The 24,933-nt window shown below is 42.3% G+C and overlaps 1 protein-coding gene and 1 long non-coding RNA gene across 2 annotated transcripts; both read left to right on the forward strand.

Annotated features, from left to right (window-relative positions):
• Positions 1-2,013: 2,013 nt before the first annotated feature.
• On the forward strand, positions 2,014-2,620 carry LOC114260945 (uncharacterized). The gene is made up of 2 exons (XM_028201146.2): positions 2,014-2,457; positions 2,567-2,620. The coding sequence occupies exons 1-2, from the start codon at positions 2,014-2,016 to the stop codon at positions 2,618-2,620; spliced, it is 498 nt and encodes a 165-aa protein (XP_028056947.2).
• A 965-nt stretch (positions 2,621-3,585) lies between these two features.
• Positions 3,586-6,425, forward strand: LOC145796645 (uncharacterized). The gene is made up of 3 exons (XR_014337131.1): positions 3,586-3,725; positions 4,607-4,645; positions 6,117-6,425. It is a non-coding gene; the product is annotated as an uncharacterized LOC145796645 (long non-coding RNA).
• Positions 6,426-24,933: the final 18,508 nt, after the last annotated feature.

A 24,933-nucleotide genomic window follows, 5' to 3' on the forward strand; every position in this document is an offset into this window, starting at 1 on the left:
TAAAATAAATTGTAATCAATTATTTTATTAATAACAATATTTCAGTTTGCAATTCAAATGCGCCCTTACAAACGACTTTGTACGACATTCCCACACAAAATAACAAATAATTGTGTTTTTTACAATATTATTATACGCGTCAGTCAGAAGTCCACCACTATCCCGGAATTCGGATACAATATTGTTTCCCATGTTGATAAATGTTTTAACGCCTTGACGGCTAATGGCTGCATATTCATTAGTTTGCGGCGGCATTGAAATGGGCACACGCCGCAATACAACAAAACGATTTGTTTCCGTACCCCTAACCATACAACCAGTTCGTGGGTCACCACTGGACCATTGGAAAACATCTTCAAATTTAGGCGTATAGGCAGGATTAGGAAAGTGGTACAACACAACGATAAATTCACATTGTCCATTGTCAAATATACCAGATGTATCGAAATCCACAATTTGAGTAGGAGCATCACGCATGTCGCTTTCCAATCCAGGAGTATCGGCGGCAACCTTAGAGAGCCCGCCAGTTTGGCGTAAAACTACACCCTGTATGTACAGTCCTAGAAGCTTTAATTTTTCCCCAAGTCGTTCATTGTGTTCAGTACCAACATCGGGCAAGTCAAAATGAAAAAAATGCGGCTCATCAAACGGGCAAAAATCGTCAATCCTCCAGATGGAATCACAAAACGATTTAGACGTGAATCGTTTTTTTTTGGAATAACTCCATTTTCGCTTAAAATAACGTCGTCCCGAAACACTGGATCTACTAGATGTGGTCCACCGGCGACTAAAATTTATTGTTGTTCTGGGAGTATATGGACGACGTTGTGAAAATCGAAACGTAGTAGCCATAATCGATGGTGAAAATCCAGCAATTAAATGGAGCACATCGATTTAATTTTATAAGCATAAAATGTTGACCGTGATATGGGTCAACGTTAACAGTGTATGGCAACTAAAATACGTGGAATAGTGGAACGATGAGCGTATTTGACGACAAATAGTAATAGATGGCACAGGTTGCACCAAGGAAACAACATGTGGGCCATACAAATGAGCCCACCATTTAAATTCAAATTCCCGCTAGTGCTTGCCTTTTTAGATCTTTTAATCCTGGCCGCAGATCTGGGAGCAGAGCGGAGCCCTTACTTGACAACACACCGCGAATTGCGGAAGGGAGAACCAATCGGAGGACGACACGTGGCGCGGGGAGGGGGGGAAGCATCCCAGGTAATATTAGTGGGACGCTCCTGGGAACCTATATAACTCACTCCCTCACTCTCTTATACCAGTAAAGTTTTTAGAGAGTGACTTGCGTCATCCGAGAGAGTGAGTGACGTCATTGAGAGTGAGTTATGGCATCAATGTGACGTCGTTTTAAATTAATTATTCTCCCAACTCTATCAACTCGGATATATAAGAATATGTATAAGCCATTCATACGCCATAAGAGAATTGTGTATCTGGCAATTCAAACAGACCGCTGCGCTAGCACAATGTCAGAAGAAATACAACAAGCCGAGCTTACAGATAACATTCACCAGAATGAGGAGGGGGAATTGGAAACCGAAATAATAGACGCGACATCAAACTTGCCGGTTTCCAATATATCAATAGCAAATCCAAAGATAGGAGATGCAATGTGGCAGAAGTTCACATTCAAGTCAATGATAATTGATAAATGCAAGCTAAGCTACAGGCCATAGTGTCCATTTAATTCTACCGGTCGCGTCGAAGTTGAAATACGGGACACACGGTTACGAGCGGATGACCAATTACAGGCTCGCTTTACTTTTCCAGTTACATGCCCAGTAGACATCACATATTTTGGAAATGCGTATGCTGCCGCAGATAAGAACGGATGCCCATGGACAGTGTCGTACAAATTGCTATATTAGTGGGACGCTCCTGGGAACTTATATAACTCACTCACTCACTCTCTTATACCAGTAAAGTTTTTAGAGAGTGACTTGTGTCATCCGAGAGAGTGAGTGACATCATTGAGAGTGAGTTATGGCCTCAATGCGATGTCGTTTTAGAGTTCAAAACAAGAACATCTTCCTCACATATCCAAAATGTTATGTTCCTAAAGAGAGATTATTAGAGAAAATTAGAGAGCTGTTCACAAACAGGCCACCAAATTATGTGTGGGTTGCATATGAATTACATGAGGACGGTGAACCACAACTCCATGCTCTTGTCCAATTTCCATACCGTTTTCAGACACAGGATGAACGGTTCTTCGACGTTACGCACGATCAAACTAATCGGCATTTCCATCCAAATGTACAATGGGCCAACAACCATCAGAATGTATTGGAATACATTTCCAAACACGGAGATTACACGGAATGGGGCGAATTCCATCAGAGGGGCCGCTGCGCTAACCAGGACAACAAAGAAAATATATACCATGAGGCTCTTGCAGCCGGAAGCAAAGAAGAAGCTATGGCATTGGTAAGAAATGGCGATTCAAAATGTTTCTGGCTAAATTATGACAAGTTGTCATCCAATTACAACAAACTTTCATTTACTCCGCCATTGCCATATGTTCATCAATTTGTAGATACAGTGTGGATCGTTCCAACAGCCATACAACAATGGGTTGCGGAAAATATAAGGGATGGAGCCCAAAGACCACACAGGCCCAAGAGCATTATAATTGAAGGCCCATCTAGAATTGGGAAAACATGTTGGGCCCGGTCTTTGGGGCCGCATAATTATTATTCTGGCCACATCGACTTGAGAGACCACAACGACGACGCTTTTTACAACATAATCGATGATGTGGCCCCACAATATTTGAAACATTGGAGGGAATTTATTGGAGCGCAACGGGAATTTTTTCAAATTGTAAATATGCCAGCCCAAAGAAAATAAAAGGCGGGATTCCAAGTATTATATTATGCAACCCCGGAGCCGATTCCAATCACAAATATTTTTTAGATAAACATGAACATGCCAGGCTCCAAGCGTGGACGATCCGAAATGGAGAGTTCTACACAATCGATCAACCCCTCTTCACCAGAGCCAATCAAGAAGAGGCATCGCAATGAGAAGAAAAAGGCCCAATGGAGGAAGATTGTAATAACCCGACCCTCATATCTGTTTCTAGTATATTTTCGATCTGTTATTCTGTGCATTTACTTGCTTTCTGTGAAAAGTGATTTATATCTGTGGCATTTTTATTAGTGTATTTGGAACCTCCCTATTTTATTTTGGGCTATTGATTGTGGTGGTAATATGATGGTAAAGTAAGATTGGATCAAAAACTTTAATTTGAATAATTCGTTTACGACCAACCGTCACTCTTTTGCCCTTTTCTTGTTCCACACTTGGAATTTGGATGTGAGGTTAGAACCATTGGAAAGCTTATTTTTGGGGCTTCAATTTGCGCACAAGAATGACCTAAAACGGAGTCCGGATGAGAGAGTTACGCCTGTTTGAAGTTTTCATATCTGTGCTGGAAGCAGAACCGCACGTGCGGGAAATGCGGCGCACGTGCAGCGATGTGCGGGGCAGCAGCTCAAAAACGTGATTTTTGAGTCATTTCTTAGCTTTTCTTTTCCTCTCTTCTTCTTCCCTCTTCCATGTCCGAAACCCTAGCTCCCAAAACCTTGATTTCCTCCACTTTTCTCAACAAATTAACCATGAATCTTACATCAAGGGTGGAGAATAAGAGGAGATCACCACTTTCTACCGAATGGAATTCCGAAATTTTTGAGGTATGTTGGGGTTCTATTATGAGGTTTAGAGTATGGTTTATGGGTTATGGACCTAGGGTGCCTAATAAATGAGAAGATTTGGAATAAAAAGTAATGGGTTAAGAAGATTTAAAATTGTATTTGAAATTTGTAGATTTCTTAGAAACCCTAGGTTGATTTTTGATGATAATCCATGATTTGGCCCAAATTGATAGTTGAATCATGAAAGTGATAGGTTGAATTAGAAGTGCTCAAGTTTAATTGGAATTTGGTTATGTTTGACAATTATGTTTAAATTTTGCGATTGAACTTTGTTAAATGCATTGTAAATTATGTTTTAATAAAAGGAAAATTGGGGGAAAAGATTTATTGATAATGTGGATGATATAAATTCGATTATGGAATGTTGAAATGGAATTTAAGAATTCCTTTTGAGATATGTTGAATTGTGATGATTATGTGGGATGATATTAACTATGTTGATATTAATTTTTGTGATCTAAAATGTGAAGTTTTCAAGAATGGGTTTAATCCCAAATCATTTTACTAAATATTTGTAGGCTTGCTTAGTTATTAAACCAAGAGAATGATTTAATAGGATTTCTTATGGGGATGGGGAAATGTTTGGTTTTTGGTGAAAACACTAGAAATTTAAGGAGTTTTGGGGAACATGGAAATGTTCATAAAAATCCTTTCTTTCTTTGAGTAGAAGATGAATGGGTGTAAATTCCATAATGTGTTTTGTAAGACTAGTAATCTTATATATATATATATATATATATTGAGTTGGAGAAGTAGGTTTGAAACTTCATGCTGCAAAATATTGTTTGCTCTGTTTTACGTGCTTAACCCTCTGGAATTTGTGTTTGATGCCTTACTGTATAAGTTGTGTACACGTGTAGGGCATAACCTGAGAAGGACGAGCACTCTGTTATAGCACTGTGAGTAATAGTACTCTAATGCACATTATTTACCGTTAATAATGATTCTTATTAACATCTTGTTCCCCGTGGTCAATTAAGTTAACATGTATGTGGAACGAGAATTAGTGTGAACTTATGTAAACATTGAAGGATTTGGCACACACTAACATGATACAGATATCTACCTAGAGTGGATCATCAGAACGAATAATTGGATACGACTACAGGTTGTTTGTACGTTAAATAACCATTATGAAATTATCTTAAATATTAGATGAACCTCTGAATGACTCAATCCGGAGAAAGAATTGAATGTCAATAACACGATTATGTGACCCACGTTATGATGTGAATGGCTCCACTCTTATTAATGTAATGGAGCATTTACCTTCTGTTTATTGTTAATAGTGTTGTTCTATTATTGTGGGACAATTATGTCACCTTATGAGAAACCATGGGAAAATCTAAGAGCATTACTGGGTACTACGTTCTGTTTATTATTGATAATGGATACTAACACACTGTTATCTGTAAGTCAGTTGTATGGATTTATAACGAACAAGGGGAATTTAAGTGTATTACGAGATTATGGTATATGCATATCTCTGGACTCGTTTAATATGTAATAACATTCTGTTATCTGTGAACTAGAGGTAGTAATTCATGACAAACAAATAGGATGCGACTGCATTATGAAGTTCAATCTGGTAATAGTTGTTATTAGCACTCTGTTGAACGTAACGTAACTATGTTACCTCATGTGAATTATTGGAAGGAACTATGTGCTTCTGTATGATTTATAAGGCCGAGAGCCATTTCTGAAATATGAATCTATGAGGCCGAGGGCCAGCTTGTGAAATTATGAATATTTGTGAAATTATGAACTTATGAGGCCAAGGGCCAACTTGTGAATCTATGAACTTATGAGGCAAAAGGCCGACTTGTGAATCTATGAACTTATGAGGCCAAGGGCCGACTTGTGAATCTATGAACTTATGAGGCAAAAGGCCGACTTGTGAATCTATGAACTTATGAGGCAAAAGGCCGACTTGTGAATCTATGAACTTATGAGGCCGAGGGCCAACTTGTGAATTTGTGAACTTATGAGGCCGAGGGCCAACTTGTGAATTTGTGAACTTATGAGGCCGAGGACCAACTTGTGAAAATATGAATCTATGAGGCCGAGGGCCAACTTGTGAAACTATGAATTCAAAGGGCCAAGGGCCAAGTTGTGAAATTATGAATCTCAATTATGAATCTATAAAGCCAAAGGCTAATTGTGAATATGTGAACCCAGCAGGCCAAGGGTCAGTCTGTGAATTTGTGAACCAACAAGACCGTTCTGACATTAGTACGGAATCAGATTAACTACCTATCTTTTATATTATATAAACTCTGATTTGCATTATAATTCAAGTTGAACATTGAGTTATTCACGTACTATTATTCACTGAGGTTATCTCACTATGTATTTTGTCTGATTCCGTAGGTCCTGCATTTGGAGGTCAGCCTCAACTTTTAATGCTCGTCTTCCTTGTTAGCCTCTGTGTGTCCAAGCATTTGGGTGAAGCCTACCCGTTTGGTGAAGTTTTGGCTTAGATTCTGATTGTCTATAATATGTTGTAACTTCTAATGTTTTTTTTTATTATATGCCCAAACACGGGCGGGGTTGTATATGTGTATGTAACTATTATTATCTGTCTATTTGTGATCCTGGCATGATAGTGGTCGCTCAATGGATGTAGCTCTTTCCTTGCATGTTATTATATAAAATTTATGCTTCCACTCAGGCCCCATATGTTATATATAACAGGTTAAGTGTCCGTTTTTTTGAAATGGTCATGCCCAAACTTCTAGGGGCGGGTTTGGGGCGTGACAAAGATATTCCACTTCCATTGCGGATGTTCGATATTCCATACGAACGGATGTATTGAATCACATCCACTGGAGAGAAAAGATGCATTGAGGCCATAACTCACTCTCAATGACGTCACTCACTCTCTCGGATGACGCAAGTCACTTTCTAAAAACTTTACTGGTATAAGAGAGTAAGGGAGTGAGTTATATAGGTTCCCAGGAGCGTCCCACTAATATTACCTGGGACGCTCCCCCCGCGCCACGTGTCGTCCCCCGATTGGTGCTTCCTTCCGCATTTTGTGGCGTGTTGTCAGCTAGTGTCTCCGCTCCGCGCCCAGATCTGCGGCAAGGATTAAAAATCTAAAAAGGCAAGCGCAAGCGGGAATTTTAATTTAAACGGTGGCAAGCGCAAGCGAGAAATTATATAAGCCAAAATAATTGGGGATTTTATATTATTTTGCAATGGATCTCGCAGATCTAGGTCAATTTAGGTGGTTGATTTTAAAATACGAGCCGGATCTTTTACTGCTGCACTGGTCCTTGTTGGTCGTTGGCGAAAACAAAGCCAAAAATTTAATCCGGCTCATCAACGCTTTACAGCGGCAAGAAGATGCTCTATTCACCGGTCTGAAAGCAGTTTCCAAATTAGAAACCTAGGCGATGGCTCCATCCATGCAGACGATGGAGCGATGTGCAGACACATATAAGAATAGTGACACAATTTCCTAATTATCATAATTGTATAATTGTTACTATTCCAAAATAAATAATTTGTTCAAAGTCCTGTTCTGTTGTGTATTATATTGCTTTACTAGGCCGCGCTGATCCATTCTAGTGTCCACTTCTTTCATAGTGTTGATGGGCCTATGTATAGTGGGCCTATGAAAATCATTGGATATGTTATGGGCTTTGTCATGTTATATGGGCTGCTGGACCTCTGGACCTCTTAATTTGCAACAGTGTAATTGGGCCCATTTATGTTATTGTTTATGATCCAAAACAATAATCACATTAATTAAATATATCTTAACATTTTATTATTTAATCGTGAAAATGTACATAAATATTTTCCCACCTCCAATCTTTTACATAATATGCAAGCTCGTCGAGTACAATGGTCAGTGCGAGACAATAATTTACAGGGCTAATAATTCCAAAGCTGGATAATTTGTTCGTCACCCTGCGTGCAATAAGTCGGGTAAATACATTCTCCGTCAGGCTTCTGAGACCACTGTATGTCAGCCATGTATACATTGTCGCAGTGAACGTCCGGACTCCCAATGCTTTCCGGAGGTTGTAATTGAACAAGCATTCTATCTTGTAGATCCCGTGATTCCTAGGTCGGGACATGTCTACGGCTCTGAACCACATCGGGTTGCTCAAAGTGTCGTAGAAGACCCCTGATAGCATCTTTTCTCTCTAGTGGATGTGATTCGATACATCCGTTCGTATGGAATATCTAACATCCGCAATGGAAGTGGAATATCTTCCTGCGTTGGGCTTTCTTCTTCTCATTACGATGCCTCTTCTTGATTGGCTCTGGCGAAGAGGGGCTGATCGATTGTGTAGAACTCTGCATTTCGGATCGTCCACGCTTGGAGCCCGGCGTGTTCATGTTTATCTAAAAAATATCTGTAACTGGAATCGGCTCCGGGGTTGCATAATATAATACTTGGAATCCCGCCTTTTATTTTCTTTGGGCGGGCATATTTACAATTTGAAAAAAATTCCCGTTGCGCTCCAATAAATTCCCTCCAATGTTTCAAATATTGTGGGGCCACATCATCGATTATGTTGTAAAAAGCGTCGTCATTGTGGTCTCTCAAGTCGATGTGGCCAGAATAATAATTATGCGGCCCCAAAGACCGGGCCCAACATGTTTTCCTAATTCTAGATGGGCCTTCAATTATAATGCTCTTTTTCATTTTGACTTGCCCGATGTTGGTACTGAACAAGATGAACGACTTGGGGGAAAATTAAAGCTTCTAGGACTGTACATACAGGGTGTAGTTTTACGCCAAACTGGCGGGCTCTCTGAGGTTGCCGCCGATACACCTGGATTGGAAAGTGACATGCGTGATGCTCCAACTCAAATTGTGGATTTCGATACATCTGGTATATTTGACAACGGACAATGTGAATTTGTCGTTGTGTTGGATCGCTTTCCTAATCCTGCCTATACGCCTAAATTTGAAGATGTTTTCCAGTGGTCCAGTGGTGACCCACGAACTGGTTGTATGGTTAGGGGCATGGAAACAAATCATTTTGTTGTATTGCGGCGTGTGCCCGTTTCAATGTCGCCGCAAACTAATGAATATGCAGCCATTAGCCGTCAAGGCGTTAAAACATTTATCAACATGGGAAATAATATTGTATTCGAATTCCGGGATAGGGGTGGACTTCTGACTGGCGTGTATAATAATAGTGTAAAAAACACAATTATTGTTATTTTGTGTGGGAATGTCGCACAAAATCGTTTGTAAGGGCGCATTTGAATTGCAGACTGAAATATTGTTATTAATAAAATAATTGATTACAATTTATTTTACATTGGCCTCCGTTGTACGTTATGTTTCTGGGCTGATGCGGATCCTTCCACTGCGGCCTTTACAGCGTCTCTATTAAATATATCGTATTGAGATACATCCGCAGCAGTCTGTTTGAATTGTCAGATACACAATTCTCTTATGGCGTATGTGTAGACATCCCCGAACGTCCCAAGAGGGAAATCCCGTTTTGTTCAAGAGGAGCTCAAAATAAGACACTTTTTAGTTTATAACAAAACCCAGAAATGCTTACAAATAGGGCTAAGTTATGGAGCAAAATAATGCAAAAAATGGGGAAATGAGGACTTACCCTTGTAGCAGAGCAATGCAGCAAGTTTTGGACAAAGAATGTGAGTCTTCAACCTCTGAAAAAAAATTCTAAGATGCTTGGATGGATGGTGGAGGTGGTAGGCTAGGAGGTGTGGTGTAATGGCCAAGAACAATGGGGTATTTGAGCTTGGACGAGAGAGATATGGAGGGTGGAGTGTATATGCCTTGGCTGGTTTTTCTAACCCTTGCAAATGGAGGGGGAGTGTTGGTTTTATAGAGGAGAAGAGCCAAGACTTCTTGGAGAAGCCTCAAGAGAGGGTCAAAGCTTCTCAAAGAAGCTTAACCAAAAAGGGTCAAGCTTCTTGAGGAAGCTAGACCAAAAGGGTCAAGCTTCCTCAAGAAGCTTGAAAAAAGAGTCAAGCTTCTCTAAGAAGCTAAGCAAAAGGGTCAAAACCCACTTAAAAAGACCAATAAAAGGCTTAAAATCTCGGACAGTGGGTCAAGTGCTACACAGCTGGCACAGCTGTATGCAACTCAGGAAGGCCAAAAAGCAGAAGGCTGGCCGACCAACCAAGGTGGTCGACTGACCACTTCCCCTGGCCGGCCGACCAGGCTTCAAGAAGGAATGCTGGTCGGCCATACCAGAAAGGTGGCCTCCCAGATGAGTAGAATACAGCTGTATGGTGGGAGACCAGAAATTATGGCCCAGGAGAGAGAAAAGCCAGCTTTCTAGCAAGGTTCAAAAGGGTCAGGAAGAAAAGCTGGTTGGCGTACCCATATTGGTGGCCTCTGAGATGAGTACAACACAATGGTGGTATGGGAGACCAGAAATTATGGTCCAAAAGTGAGAAAAACCAGCTTTCTGTTAAGAAAACCGGCTGGAGGAGAGAGAAAATGGTTTTCAAAAGAATTGCTGGTCTCCAACCATCCTACCACCTTCCAAACAATGAAAATAGGGTCCACACAAAAAATGAACCCTAACCGATGCAAAACGAGGGTTCGGGGGCCAAAACACGCGGCCCGGGGCCCCGAAAACAGGCAGTTAGACACCGGAAGTGGCGTGCGACCACGAAGGTGGTCTCTTGGGCCACAGTGTCCCTCAAAAGAGAGGAAACAAGGTGTGTGCCAAAAACCAGAGCAAGCGGAGGTAGTTAAGCGGTCCCGAATCGAGGCACGCGACCGACGGCTCTGAAAATCGGAAACTGGTCTCCAAACGGGAAAAATGGCCTACGGCCACAAAATGTAGCCTACGGCCACTGAGAGATGGTCTACAAGACCTCTCCCTCCTTTCGGGAAGAGAAAATAGAGAAAACAGGACTTGGTTCGCAAACCGAGGCAAAGCGCAAAAGAGCCCCGAAGTTCGGAGGTGAGGCTCACAGCCGAGACTCTGAAACCTCAGAACGAGCACAATATACATCATCACCAAGCGCTCAACCGGTGATGTCTGAGTCTTAAGGCCGGTAAAAAATGAGGTGTCTACAGTTGCCCCTCTTTGACAGAACTCGGAAGTGATAAGTGACGGGAGTGAATGTCAAAGCCAGAGACGACCCATTTTTGACAAGGCCGAAGACTTAGACAAACAGGCGAGATAAACAAAGATGTGCCCGCAGGTAGGGGAAAAATGCAGAATGAAATGCACCAAGCCGGACGTAACTCATGATCATGCAAAGCAGCAAGCTGTAATGAGGCAAGTATTCACAATAGATGCAACAGTTTTAAGCAAGAATGCAAAGCAACAACTACATTTCATGCAGTTTAAGAATGTAGAGAATTATTCAATTCTTGCCACGTCTCACACGGAGAAGATACAATACCTGCGCGGTTTGTCTGGTCGCACCAGCCTCAAATGAACCGTACATACAATATCGTGCCTGTAAAAGAGAGAAACTTAACAAGCACAACATAGTTAGTAACTTATGTCCAATGCTATATCGAACGCAGACAAACATGGTGCCGATGAGAAAGTGCATCGCAATGCAAGAAGAAATGTGCGTGACAACACAAGTTAAGCATGGAGGCCTGACAATAACAGTGAAACGTGCACAACAATGCGAGTGGTGCGCATGAGAATGCAAGTGATGTGCATAACAATTTCGGTGCTTCTTTCTCCATTTTCACCACTTGAGGTAAGCTTGTCTCAATATTTGGAACATTTTCTCGGGAGTTGACTTTTGTTGACTTTTTCATTTCTCGAGAGTTGACTTTTGTTGACTTTTTCCAATTTTGGCTCATTTTGCTCATTTTTGCAGATTTCTTGAAATGACGGGTCATTTCCCTCATGGCGGATGTCCTCCAGGTGGCGGAGGTCCTCCAGGTGCCGGAGGTGATCCAGACATCATGTCCTTACCCCCGAGGATTCGGCCCTTCGATCCCGAGAGGTATCACCCTCAGGAGCATATCCTTCCCCGGGCCGTTTTCTACCATTTTACTGATTTTGATGATCGAGCGCTCGTGGATCTGCTATTGCGGGAGCCGGAGTCCCACCTCTCTCATCAGGCATGGGAGGTATGCACCTCACTTTTACGTTTTCCGCAATGTATTATGCATTTTCTATGCATTTCATGCTTTTGCTATGTTTATCTGCTAATTCTAGCACACAGCTTGTTCTGAACACTTAGTCTACCACACAGCATTCCATTTGTATCTTGAACACACAGCTCAATCACGTGAATTTCTGAACACGCAGCCCACATATTGATTGTGAACACACAGCCCAAACTTTGAATTTTTGAAGTTTGAACACGCAACCCAAACACTTGATGTTGAACACATAGGTCGAACCTTGAGATGAACACACAGCCCACTGATTTTGAAATCTGAACACACGGCTCGAACTTTGAGATGAACACATAGCCCACTGATTTCGAAATCTGAACACACAGCTCAAATACTTGACGTTGAACACACGGCTCGAACTTTGAGATGAACACACAGCCCACTGATTTTGAAATCTGAACACACAACTCAAACACTTGACGTTGAACACACAGCTCGAACTTTGAGATGAACACACAGCCCACTGATTTTGAAATTTGAACACACAGCTCAAACACTTGACGTTGAACACACAGCTTGAACTTTGAGATGAACACACCGCCCACTGATTTTGAAATCTGAATACATAGCTCAAACTTTGAATTTCTGAAGTCTGAACACGTAGCCCAAACACTTGATGTTGAACACACAGCTCGAACTTTGAGATGAACACACAGCCCACTGATTTTGAAATCTGAACACACAACTCAAATACTTGACGTTGAACACACGGCTCAAACTTTGAGATGAACACACAGCCCACACTTGTATTTGTACACAGCTCACAGCATTGTATCTGATTTGGTTTGCACACAGCTCATACATTTTATTTGCAGGCAGCTTATTCATTTCATTCTGAAAATGAATACATGTGTTCATTATGAATGCAGGTGTCTTCTAGTGTCACACAAGGATATGGCTCCATTGTTGCGAGGGAGTGGTACACAGAGCTCCCGGAGGCCATTCGTGATTGGGTTGACCAGGCAGGGTTCGGACCCTTTTGCACGGGGATATCTCGCTATCCTGCTAGCAGGACATTGATGGGGGCTCTTGTAGAGAGATGGTGGGACACCACCAACTCCTTCCATTTCTCGGCCACCAGGGACATGACTATGACCCCGTTCGACTTCGCTGTACTGACAGGCCTTGACGTGGGAGGCTGGGCGATCCCTTATGATGAGGATATGGGCGAGTGTGAGGCCGCCTGGATCTATCTATTGGGAGCTCGTCCATCGGTTGACAGAGCATCGGGCAGGGTCCGGTACACCTCGTTTTCTACACATTTCAGAGAAATGGTGCCCGAGACTCCCGAGGAGGTAGCGCAGTACACTCGAGGTTTTTTGATGTTCCTCCTTGGGACCACTCTATTCTCCGACAGAGGAAACACCGTCGGACTCTATCTGCTGAGTGCCCTGGTAGACCTATCACAGGTCAGTCGGTATGACTGGGGTGGCACCGGCTTGGCTACCCTCTATTGCTACATGAGCGCGACCTCCCACGGACGGGGGAACATAGTCGGCGGTTATTGGAGGACCTGGGAGGTACTTTCTGCCCTCTTTGATTTACATTTCTGCTTTTCGTTATCTGTACACTGCATGCACGGCACACTTTACATTCTGTGTTGTAGACGTCACTGAACGTCCCGGGAGGATGAATCCCGTTTTGTTCATTTGGGCTTACTACAGTTCAGGACTCAAATGTCACGGTCCTGTATCCAATCTCGCAGAGTGCAATGCAAGACCGATGAATCATCAAAGAGTCCAAATCCGGCAAATCGTTTTTGAAAATAGATTTTTTTGAAAGAAGTGCCAAACATGGACTGCTTTGCCAGATACAGAGTCGCCACCTAAATATTTTATTTTGGGAAAATTAGGAAACCCTGACTCGTTTGCCTAAGGCCACGTGTCCGTCATCACCAAAGTTGCCTCGGCTCGGGAACTTGGGTACGATTGTGGAAGGTCACTTCGTAAGCACCCCCGCTCGCCCGATTAAAGATCGGCCTTTACTAACCATGATATCGAGTTTTGAAAAAATTATGCATTCTTATTCTGGTTATTAGCCTAGATTTACTACGTGATGCGCACAGCATACAAGTATAGACTGGATTGCCTGAATTGGAACAAAACATTTCATGTTTGTTTTTTAAAGCGGTTTGCTACTCGCAAGTAGGCTTAAAATGCAAATTTTGCCACCCTCGGGTAGGCTTAGAAAATATGATTTTGCCACTCTCAAGTGGGCTTAAAACTCACAGTCAATGTATTATTCCAATTCAGATAATCCAACCTTCACCCACAGGCATTCAGGCAGGTATATCACATAAGCAGTTAGCCTCATGGTAAACATGCTATCATGGCAGTCACTCACACGCATGCAAGGATGCTAAAGCATAAACACTTACCGAGTACTCCGAGCCAAAATAGAAACTAGTTAGTAATCAGTGCATGATCCTAGTTCATGTTAAGATGGCTAATGCAACACATGCAAAATGCAACTAGAAATAGGCTCAGCTATCCTAAGAATGGCATATGAGATGCTACAGCTAACACGTATTCAACTTGGAATTGGAATACAATGCAGTTAGTATGATGCGCCGAGCCCAGTGCATGCAATATAGATGAAAGATGCAAACATGCAAGCACAAGTATGCTAATTGAAACATGCCCTAATCTAACCATCATAAACTGGTAAATAAAAGGGAGAAAGACGTGGGGTTGGAAGACATACATAACACACACGCACACTTATTACAATTGTGCCCTCGCTCAGAGGCTCCGAATGAATATTACACAACCAAAATAAATAATGAATTATTACACAACACTAATTACTTAACAAATGAACTAGGTAAGCAAAGTAAACTAGCATGCTATGCTACGTGCAATGGACTGCCTCTGCTCTACTCGGAATGATGGAAGGTGTATGCATGCTCAATTTGCCTTGTCGGTAAATTCCATCGTGATGCCTTGACTCGCCTTTGTTTGTAATTGAATCCAGAAACTTGCACAAAGCTCCGAGAGGCTGAAACTCCACTCTGGGAAGTTGTGGGAGGGCCACTGACCAGCTATTAGGCTTGGAGACCACCCACCGACCAGTTTATGTGGGAAAAACCAAAAGGGGTGGTCGGCCTGCCAGAAAAGCTGGTCGGCCGACCAGTTCCTGCCTCCAGTTTCTGGTTTTTCTGCAACAAAAGCAAGAGAAAGAGAAAGCAAGGTATTTGCAACACATGTGTGCAGGACCACTCTCCCCGTCATTGCACAAGCTCTAGGGAGTGTAGTCCTCGATCCTCATGCCACCAATCACGTATCTCGATGCATGATGGCCGAGGAATCAAATTGCACGACTCGATGTGAAATGAATGCACATATGAACGCAACAAGGCCTAAACTCCATCATGGATAATCCGAAGTGTCGGCGACCGGGAATTGAGACACGTTTCGTCACTTGCAGTACGAAACATCCCTCGTTTCCCATGTTTGGACTAAACCCTACTCCAAACACAATGCAATATGCATGATATGCATGAATGCAATTCTAACATGCAATCCTAGATGCAATGCCACTGAATGACGCAAACATGCAAGGGATGAAAATGCAAACATGCACCTAGCATATACAATGCTAACACTACATGGCATGCATAATGCTCATGAACTAAATGCGACTAACAACCTATGGCATACTCAATGCTATTAACAACCTAGCATACACAATGCGAGGAATGACATGGCATACACAATGCTAACAACATAACATGCACAACACATTGCAACATGGCATACACAATGCAAGGTGGACTTAAACCAATATGAGTGGACCTCAGCCACACTCAAATCAGTGGCCATATGATGGAAATGAGACAACTGAAACATATGCAAACATACGTGATGCAAGGGACCGATCCTAAGGCATCAAATGCCACTCTACCAAAGCATGGCAAGGGATGAAAGATGGCGTACAAACATGCAATTTCCAGCTCTGAAATAAGATGCTCAATGGTCCCAAATCATGGAAACATGTCACCCAATGCACGAAATAAGCCCCGAAACTCAAAACTAGGCAAATGCATTGAACCACAAGTATGTAAAGCAAGCATTATTTGACCATGAGGCATGAAAATAGAGCCAAGGCAGTCCTAAACATGCACCAAATCAGATCTAAGCATGGCCAAAAAGTGCTAACATGAAGGGCTAAAACAACATGCAACATGGGCTAGTAAGCATGGTTTACATTACATGTATATGAAGCACAAGAGAGGTCACCAAACCAGCCAAAAATAGCAACATGGTATGCTAAAATAGGCCCAAATAACCACTAAAACTCAGTCAATGCAAGCAAAAATGAGGGGCTCCTTTGGGGGGCCATGCAAGGGGTTGTTCCACACGTATATGAAGGACACACCAAATGGCAAAACCAACTCTTGAAATAGGTTATGAGGGCCCTAAAACCCACCAAAAAGGCCCTGGAATGGGTCAATGAAGCATGAAAATGAAAGCCCCTTTGAAAGGCCTTGAGGAGGATTGCGCCACACATGCATGATAGACACAAATTATAGCCAAAGGGGCTCTGGACAGAGTTAAGGCAGACCTAAAAATTCACAAATAATGGCCTAAAACAAGACTTCAAAGCATGCAAAATGGGGGTCCTTTGGAAGGCCAATAAAGCTAGTAAAGAGAACAAGGGGTGAGAGGGTCACCCCTCTATGATTTTGAAGCTCAAAGACACATCTAAGCCACTGAAATCTAAAAGGCCAAACCAAGGCCAATGCAAATGCTCAAATGCATAGCTCAAAACATGAGGAAATGAAGCATGAAAGGGGGTAGATGACCCCCAAAAGAAAAATGACCTTAAGGAAACATGTTTATAAGCTCAAAAGGAAACTTTTTCAGTTTATGAAAAATCTCGAAAATGCTTGCAAGTAAGGCTAAGATAGGAAGCAAAATAAGCCTACAAAGAGGGATAGAGCATACAAGGAGGTATATGACCTCAAATAGAAAAGTGTTCTTAATCAAACTTCAAGAGGAGCTCAAAATAAGACACTTTTTAGTTTATAACAAAACCCATAAATGCTTACAAATAGGGATAAGTTATGGAGCAAAATAATGCAAAAAAAGGGGGAAATGAGGACTTACCCTTGTAGCACAGCAATGCAGCAAGTTTTAGACCAAGAAGGTGAGTCTTCAACCTCTGAAAAATAGTTCCAAGATGCTTGGATGGATGGTGGAGGTGGTAGGCTAGGAGGTGTGGTGTAATGGCCAAGAACAATGGGGTATTTGAGCTTGGATGAGAGAGATATGGAGGGTGGAGTATATATGCCTTGGCTGGCTTTTCTAACCCTTGCAAATGGAGGGGGAGTGTTGGTTTTATAGAGGGGAAGAGCCAAGGCTTCTTGGAGAAGCCTCAAGAGAGGGTCAAAGCTTCTCAAAGAAGCTTAACCAAAAAGGGTCAAGCTTCTTGAGGAAGCTAGACCAAAAGGGTCAAGCTTCCTCAAGAAGCTTGACAAAAGAGTCAAGCTTCTCTAAGAAGCTAAGCAAAAGGGTCAAAACCAACTTAAAAAGACCAACAAAAGGCTAAAAATCTCGGACAGTGGGTCAAGTGCTACACAGCTGGCACAACTGTATTGCACTCAAGAAGGCCAAAAAGCAGAGGCTGGCCGACCAACCAAGGTGGTCGGCCGACCACTTCCCCGGGTCGGCCGACCAGGGGTCAAAAGGGTCAAGGTGAAATGCTGGTTGGCCATACCAGAAAGGTGGCCTCCCAGATGAGTAGAATACAGCTGTATGGTGGGAGACCAGAAAATGTGACCCAGGAGAGAGAAAAACCAGCTTTCTAGCAAGGTTCAAAAGGGTCAGGAAGAAAAGTTGGTCGGCCTATGTCATGACCCGAACCCGCCCCTATGGGTTAAGGACATAACTGGCCAGCAATCTTGAGATTACCTACGACCTCATATTCTACAGACATAACTTGTCAGAGTAAAGGGGCCAAACGGAAGCAAAAATTAAAAACTTTGTCCATAGAGCCGTGCTTATATGCACATCAAACAGACCATATTCAGTTACGTTAATAACCCACCTCAAAATTACAGTTTCACAAAATTCATTACAGACAGGATCATTCAAAACGAGTCAACCTATGACAGGCTATTTACAGATATACACTAGGCCCTTGCCAACAAGACAAAACATAAGTACGTAGCAAAAAGGCAAGGTAGGTCTCAAGAGTGAGACGCAAGGCTGACTTCCTCAAAACTTGGATTTCTCCTAGCAGACTTCACTAGGGCTGGGTTTGGACTTCCCTTGGCTCACCTACAAACACATGAATGAGCGTGAGCGATAGCCCAGTGAATAATATCAAACATGACAGTTACATGACAATATGTAGAACAACATGCTCCAAACGGCCTTGGGCCCAATTCATACATCTATTTAACACAGATATATATATACTTATACAAAATTTAGATCAAGTGACTGTAGTTCCAACTTACTGGCCTTTGGCCCATTCAGGTTTCCATTCTTGTCAAAACGGCCTCCGGCCCATTCATTTATGTCAAAACGGCTTTTAGCCCATTCATTTACGTCAAAACGGCTTTTAGCCCACTCATTCATGACAGAACGACCTTCGGTCCATTCATATTCATCTAAACGACCTTTGGTCCATTCATATACATCAAAACGACCTTTGGTCCATTCATTCTTATTAAAACGACCTTTGGTCCATTCATATACATCAAAACGACCTTCGGTCCATTCATTCTTATCAAAACGACCTTTGGTCCATTCATATACATCAAAACGACCTTCGGTCCATTCATTCTTATCAAAACGACCTTTGGTCCATTCATATACATCAAAACGACCTTCGGTCCATTCTTTCTTATCAAAACGACCTTTGGTCCATTCATTGATTCTTGTCAGGCTTTAGTCCACCATCCCAATTAACAGCTCATAAAGTTTATAAGGGAATAACAATTGGACATTGACAAACTTTCAAATATTGATATTACTCACAGTGATCGGCTTGTGGATTCGCCCTGGAGCTTGACCCTACACATTCCATGCACACAAAAGGGTCATTAACCATTCAATCCGTCCCTTAATTCACATATTCCTCTTTAGGCTTTATTCTTATCTCATTAACTCATTTATAATGTTTAACATATGCCTAAGAGTGCTTGCAAGTGAAACAGAACGGAAAACAGAACACAAAATGCAAAAACAGGATTTCAGAAAATAGGGTTCCCGCTCGAGCGTGGACTTCCCCGCTCGAGCGGACCCTCAAGGCCTGCAAAAGTGCTGGTTGCATCAAAAATACGCTCGAGCGTGAAATAGGACGCTCGAGCTTTAGTTACCACGCTCGAGCGGACATTAAGTCTGCAAAAAGTACTGGGAGCACGCATTTCCCGCTCGAGCGTCAGGTTCCCCGCTCGAGCGGACCTCAAAATTCTGGAAAACCCAGAACTGTGTTCTTGAGCTTCAACTCGAAATTCAAAGGTTCAAGATGCATGATTTCGGCTCAAATATCATAGAAACATACACTAACATGGCATAAACCCCAAGTTACAACATAATGAAGCTCAATCCCAAGAGTTACTTACATGCATGGCCCATTTTGACTCAAATTCATTTTCCAACATAATTAATTCATGCATTCCAACTTCACATCTTCATCAATCATGCATGCGTGCCAATCCTTGACTCCATTTCTATTACAATTGGTACAAATGGTGCTCATAACCATGAAGCTCGACCAAACCATACTTGCATGTATGATTCAACACCCAATTTCTCATATTCTACTCTTCACATGCTTGATTATGCAATTTCATGGCAATTCTATGCATGCATGTGCATATAAACTTCAATTTCATCATACTCAATACCATTCATGTTCTTGATCAGATATTCTCTTCGAATTAACATTATTACATACACAAATTCATGAATTAAGGGTTGATCACTCACCCAAGAGCTTCAATCTCCACCCGTTCTTGTTAATTCTAGAGTGTAGCTTCCCAATCCACAATCTTGAATCAAAATGCCCAATGGTGCTTCCCCTCTCTCTCAAAGTCGACTCTCTCTTTTCTAGAGAGTTAAACTCCAGCCAAAATGATATAAGGAGGAGGATTGAATGTAACAAGGGCCCTTATATGGCCCCACTAACTTAAAATATAATTGAGGCACTAGACCCTCAATTTAATCAGTTTAATCTGACCCGAATAAATTTCCAATTAAGTTTCACCGTAGGCTCTAGAAATTATGCCAATCACAATGGCGTAATCAATTTCGGGTTCTGTGGCCGATAGGGCCCTCAATTTAATTTCCAAAGTAGTTTACTCAAACAGATATTCCTACAGTGAACAGATAGAATTGCAAAATCACATATATTCACATAATGGCACATAAAGTCAGGCTGAACACATAATCATATTCAAATTAAGGACCAATTTAGCATAATGCAGAACAGGGGTATCACAGTCTTCCCCCCTTTTAGGAAGTTTGGTCCTCCAAACTTAAGTTACCTTCGTCGGAAAACAAATGTGGGTAGCGTAGTCGCATTTCCTCCTCTTTTTCCCACGTGGCATCCGTCCCGTAGTGCTCTTTCCATTCTACTTTCACCATTGGGATGGACTTGTTTCTCAATTCTTTCACTTGTCGGGCAACAATTCTTTCCGGCCACTCTGCGTATTCCATATTCTCATCAATAGCTACCCGGTGGTAATCAATCACATGTAACGGGTCTCAGAGGTAACCCCTCAACATCGACACATGAAACACATTATGGATTTGCTCGAATCCCGGTGGCAAAGCAACTCTATAAGCAACTGGACCAAGCCTTTCCAAAATTTGGAACGGCCCAATGTAGCGGGGCGACAACTTGCCCTTTTTCCCAAACCTGACTTGGCCTTTCATCGGAGAAACTCGAATGAACACATGGTCGCCGACCTCATATTCAAGAGGTCTTCTCCGAACGTCTGCATAATTCTTCTGTCGGTCTTGAGCTGTTTTGAGCCTTTGCCGAATAGTTTTGATCTTTTCAGAGGTGTCTTGTACAATTTCAGGCCCAAGCAAAGCTCTGTCCCCGACCTCTGTCCAACAAATAGGTGATCTACACCTCCTACCATACAAAGCCTCGTATGGTGCCATACCGATGCTGGAGTGGAAGCTGTTATTATAAGAAAACTCTGCAAGCGGCAAATAGTCTTCCCAACTCCCCTGAAAATCCAAAGCACACATGCGAAGCATATCTTCCAAGGTTTGTATCGTTCGTTCTGACTGGCCATCTGTCTGTGGGTGGAATGCAGTACTGAACCTTAGTTCTGTTCCCATAGCTTCCTGCAAACTCTTCCACAATCTAGATACAAATTTCAGATCTCTATCCGACACAATGGATACCAGAACTCCATGTAAACGGACAATTTCCTCAACATAAATAGTAGCCAACCTGTAAGCAGTAAATGTAGTTTTGACAGGCAGAAAATGTGCAGATTTAGTCAGACTATCAACTACAACCCAAACAGAATCCATACCTCGGGAAGTCCGAGGTAGGCCAACAACGAAATCCATAGTCACATGTTCCCACTTCCACTCAGGAATAGGGAGAGGTTGAAGTAGACCACCTGGTTTCTGATGTTCAGCCTTAACTTGCTGACACTGAAGGCACTTGGACACATATTCTGCAATCTCTTTCTTCATTTTAGGCCACCAGTAGGTTTGTTTCAAATCCCGATACATTTTGTTGTTACCCGGATGCATAGCAAATACAGATCTGTGGGTTTCATCTAAAACCCTCTTCCTTAGCTCCGGAATATCCGGGACACATATTCAGTTTCGAAATTTCAACATTCCATTTTCGACACTGAACTCTGCTTTTGGGCTTACTTCAAATTCATTAATTACCTTTCTGAGGAACTCATCTCCTTTCTGTTTCTGCTTGATTTCGTCAACAATTGCCGGTTCGGCTGTAATAGTGGCTATCAATCCGCCCTGTTCACATACCACCACTTCAATTTCAGACTTTTCAAAGTCTTGCAAAATCTCCCTTTGTTCAGTAAGCAAACAAGCCATACTCCCTGTTGATTTTCTGCTCAAGGCATCAGCCACTGTATTAGCTTTCCCGGGATGGTACTGAATCTCTAGGTCGTAGTCTTTTATCAGTTCTAGCCACCTTCTCTGACGCATATTCAACTCTTTCTGCGTGAAGAAGTATTTCAGGCTCTTATGATCCGTGTAGACTTCACACTTTGCCCCATACAAGTAATGCCGCCAGATTTTCAAAGCGAAAACAACTGCGGCCAATTCTAGGTCATGTGTTGGATAATTCTTCTCATGTGGCCTCAACTGTCGGGAGGCGTAAGCAATAACCTTTCCGTTCTGCATTAACACACAACCCAAACCCTTATAAGATGTGTCACTAAAAATCACGAAATTTTCCATGCCTGAAGGTAGTGTCAAAATTGGTGCAGTGGTCAATCTTGTCTTCAATTCATGAAAGGCTGATTCTCTTTCACTATTCCACTCAAATGGTTGTCCCTTACGTGTCAATTGGGTAAGAGGCACGGCTAATTTTGAAAAGTCCTTTACAAACCTCCTGTAGTACCCAGCCAAGCCCATGAAACTGCGAACTTCTGTCACATTAGTTGGTGTAGGCCAATTCACAATTGCTTCTATTTTCTGCGGGTCCACTGAAATTCCTTCCTTGTTGATCACCTGCCCTAAGAAAATAACCTCATCCAACCAAAACTCACATTTCTTTAGTTTAGCAAATAACTTCCTTTCCCGAAGTATTTGTAAAACAGTCCTCAAATGATGTTCATGCTCAAGTCTATCTTTAGAGTATATCAAAATATCATCGATGAAGACTACAACAAACTCATCAAGGTAGGTTTTAAAAATTCTATTCATTAGGTCCATAAATGCTGCCGGAGCATTAGTCACTCCAAATGGCATAACAAGAAACTCAAAATGACCATACCTCGTTCTGAATGCGGTTTTCTCAACATCCTCTGCTTTAACCTTCAGCTGATGATACCCGGATCTCAAATCAATCTTAGAAAACACCTGTGATCCCTGCAACTGGTCAAATAAGTCATCAATACGGGGTAAGGGATACTTGTTCTTTATCGTTACCTTGTTCAATTCCCGATAATCGATGCACAGGCGCAAAGTACCATCCTTCTTTTTCACAAATAACACCGGTGCGCCCCAAGGCGAAGTGCTGGGCCGGATAAACCCTTTATTAAGAAGGTCTTGCAACTGTTCCTTTAATTCTTTCATTTCGGCGGTAGCCATCCTGTAGGGAGTTTTGGAAATAGGCTGGGTGCCTGGCACAGTCTCAATAGTAAATTCTATCTCCCTGTCTACCAATTCCCCTGGTAATTCATTTGGAAACACATCTGGGAATTCTCTAACAATGGGAATATCATTCAATTCAACATTCACGGATTGTTCAGTCAATACATAACACAAATAACCCTGGCACCCCTTCCTGATCAATTTATATGCTTTCATTGCAGATATTAAATATGGTGGAGGCACTACCCCATTTCCCACAAACACAATCTCTTTCTGTTCTGGTGGTTTAAACACAACCCTCTTTGTCACACAATCTATAGTGGCACAATATTTGGTCAACCTATCCATGCCCAAAATTACATCGAAGTGTCTAAAGTTTAAGGGCAACAAATCTATATATAGGGTAGCATCCTCAATATGCATGTCACAAAACTGATATATATAGTCACATAACACAGATTCCCCCGATGGAGCAGACACACATAACAAATATGGCAACAATTCTAGGGGTCTTTTCAGTCTAGATGCAAATGCATATGTCACAAATGAGTGCGTTGATCCAGAATCAATTAACACAAAAGCATCCTGATTACATATTGAGATAGTACCTGAGACAACGGCATTGGCATTCCGTGTATCGCTCGGAACGAGTGCAAAAACTCTCCCCTGTCTCACTGTATCCCCAGTAGTAGCAGATCTCAAAGTGTTTCCCGGCTTTGGGATCGATGCAGTGGAGCTAGCAGCTATCTTCCCACTATTCTGATTACAATCTCGGGCTATATGCCCTTGTTTCCCACACTTAAAACAGGCTCCCACTGCACGGTAACAGACTCCACGGTGCCTTTTGCTACAAATGTTGCACATGGGAGCTGTGTCTCGGGAAGAACTTGAAGTAGTTGAGGAGCCCGTGTTTTGTTTTTTCAAAAATTTCTTCTTCGAAAAGAAGCCTTGTCTTTTGTTGCCTTTCCATCCTGATGTTGGCTTAGCTTGTCTAGCTATGTTAGCCTCTGATATGATGGCCCGGTCAAGCACCCCGATGTAGGTCTCCAACTTCAAGACATTCACTCGCTCTAGGATGTCACTTCGGAGCCCGCCTTCAAAATGCCTTGCCTTCTTATAATCAGTGTCAATTACGTGTGGTGCAAACCTGGCCAACTCAGTAAATTTGGCCTCATACTCAGCTACAGTCATGCTGTCTTGCTTGAGTTCTATGAACTCTGCCACTTTCCTATCCCGGACACACTGCGGGAAGTACTTGTCATAGAAGATTTCCAAAAATTTCGCCCAGTCAACATCTCTGTGGTTTTCCCTCATCAACATCCACCATCTTCTCGCTTCATCTTCTAGCATAAAGGTGGCTAGAAGCACCTTCTGTGTATCCGAGCACGGAAACACCTCAAACAGTTTTTCGATCCCAAGAACCCAAGCTTCAGCTTTCAAAGGATTTAGTCCGCCATGGAACTGTGGTGGTTTCATTTTCTTGAATTCCTTGGTGAGAGCTATTATCCGGTCATCATTCTGATTATCTGGCACGGGTGGTGCAAAAGGTGGAGGTGGCGGATGTGGTTGCTGCCACTGTTGTTGCCACTCCTGTTGCTGTCTCAAGGCTTCTGCCATTTCTTGGATCATTCTTTCCATTCTGTCCAGTCTGGCAGTAGAGGATTCCTCTAACTCATCACCTCTGGTTCTCACCATCTGATTAAACTTGCATTACATTTCATAAAAAGGTACACACGTATGCATACACTAAGGAGCACATATTTCCAGATAATTTGCAATGCAAGTAGTTCACAACTTACACATATAA

Source organism: Camellia sinensis, chromosome 8 (assembly GCF_055761805.1).
Source record: "Camellia sinensis isolate YWXY chromosome 8, ASM5576180v1, whole genome shotgun sequence".
Classification (NCBI taxonomy): Eukaryota; Viridiplantae; Streptophyta; class Magnoliopsida; order Ericales; family Theaceae; genus Camellia; species Camellia sinensis.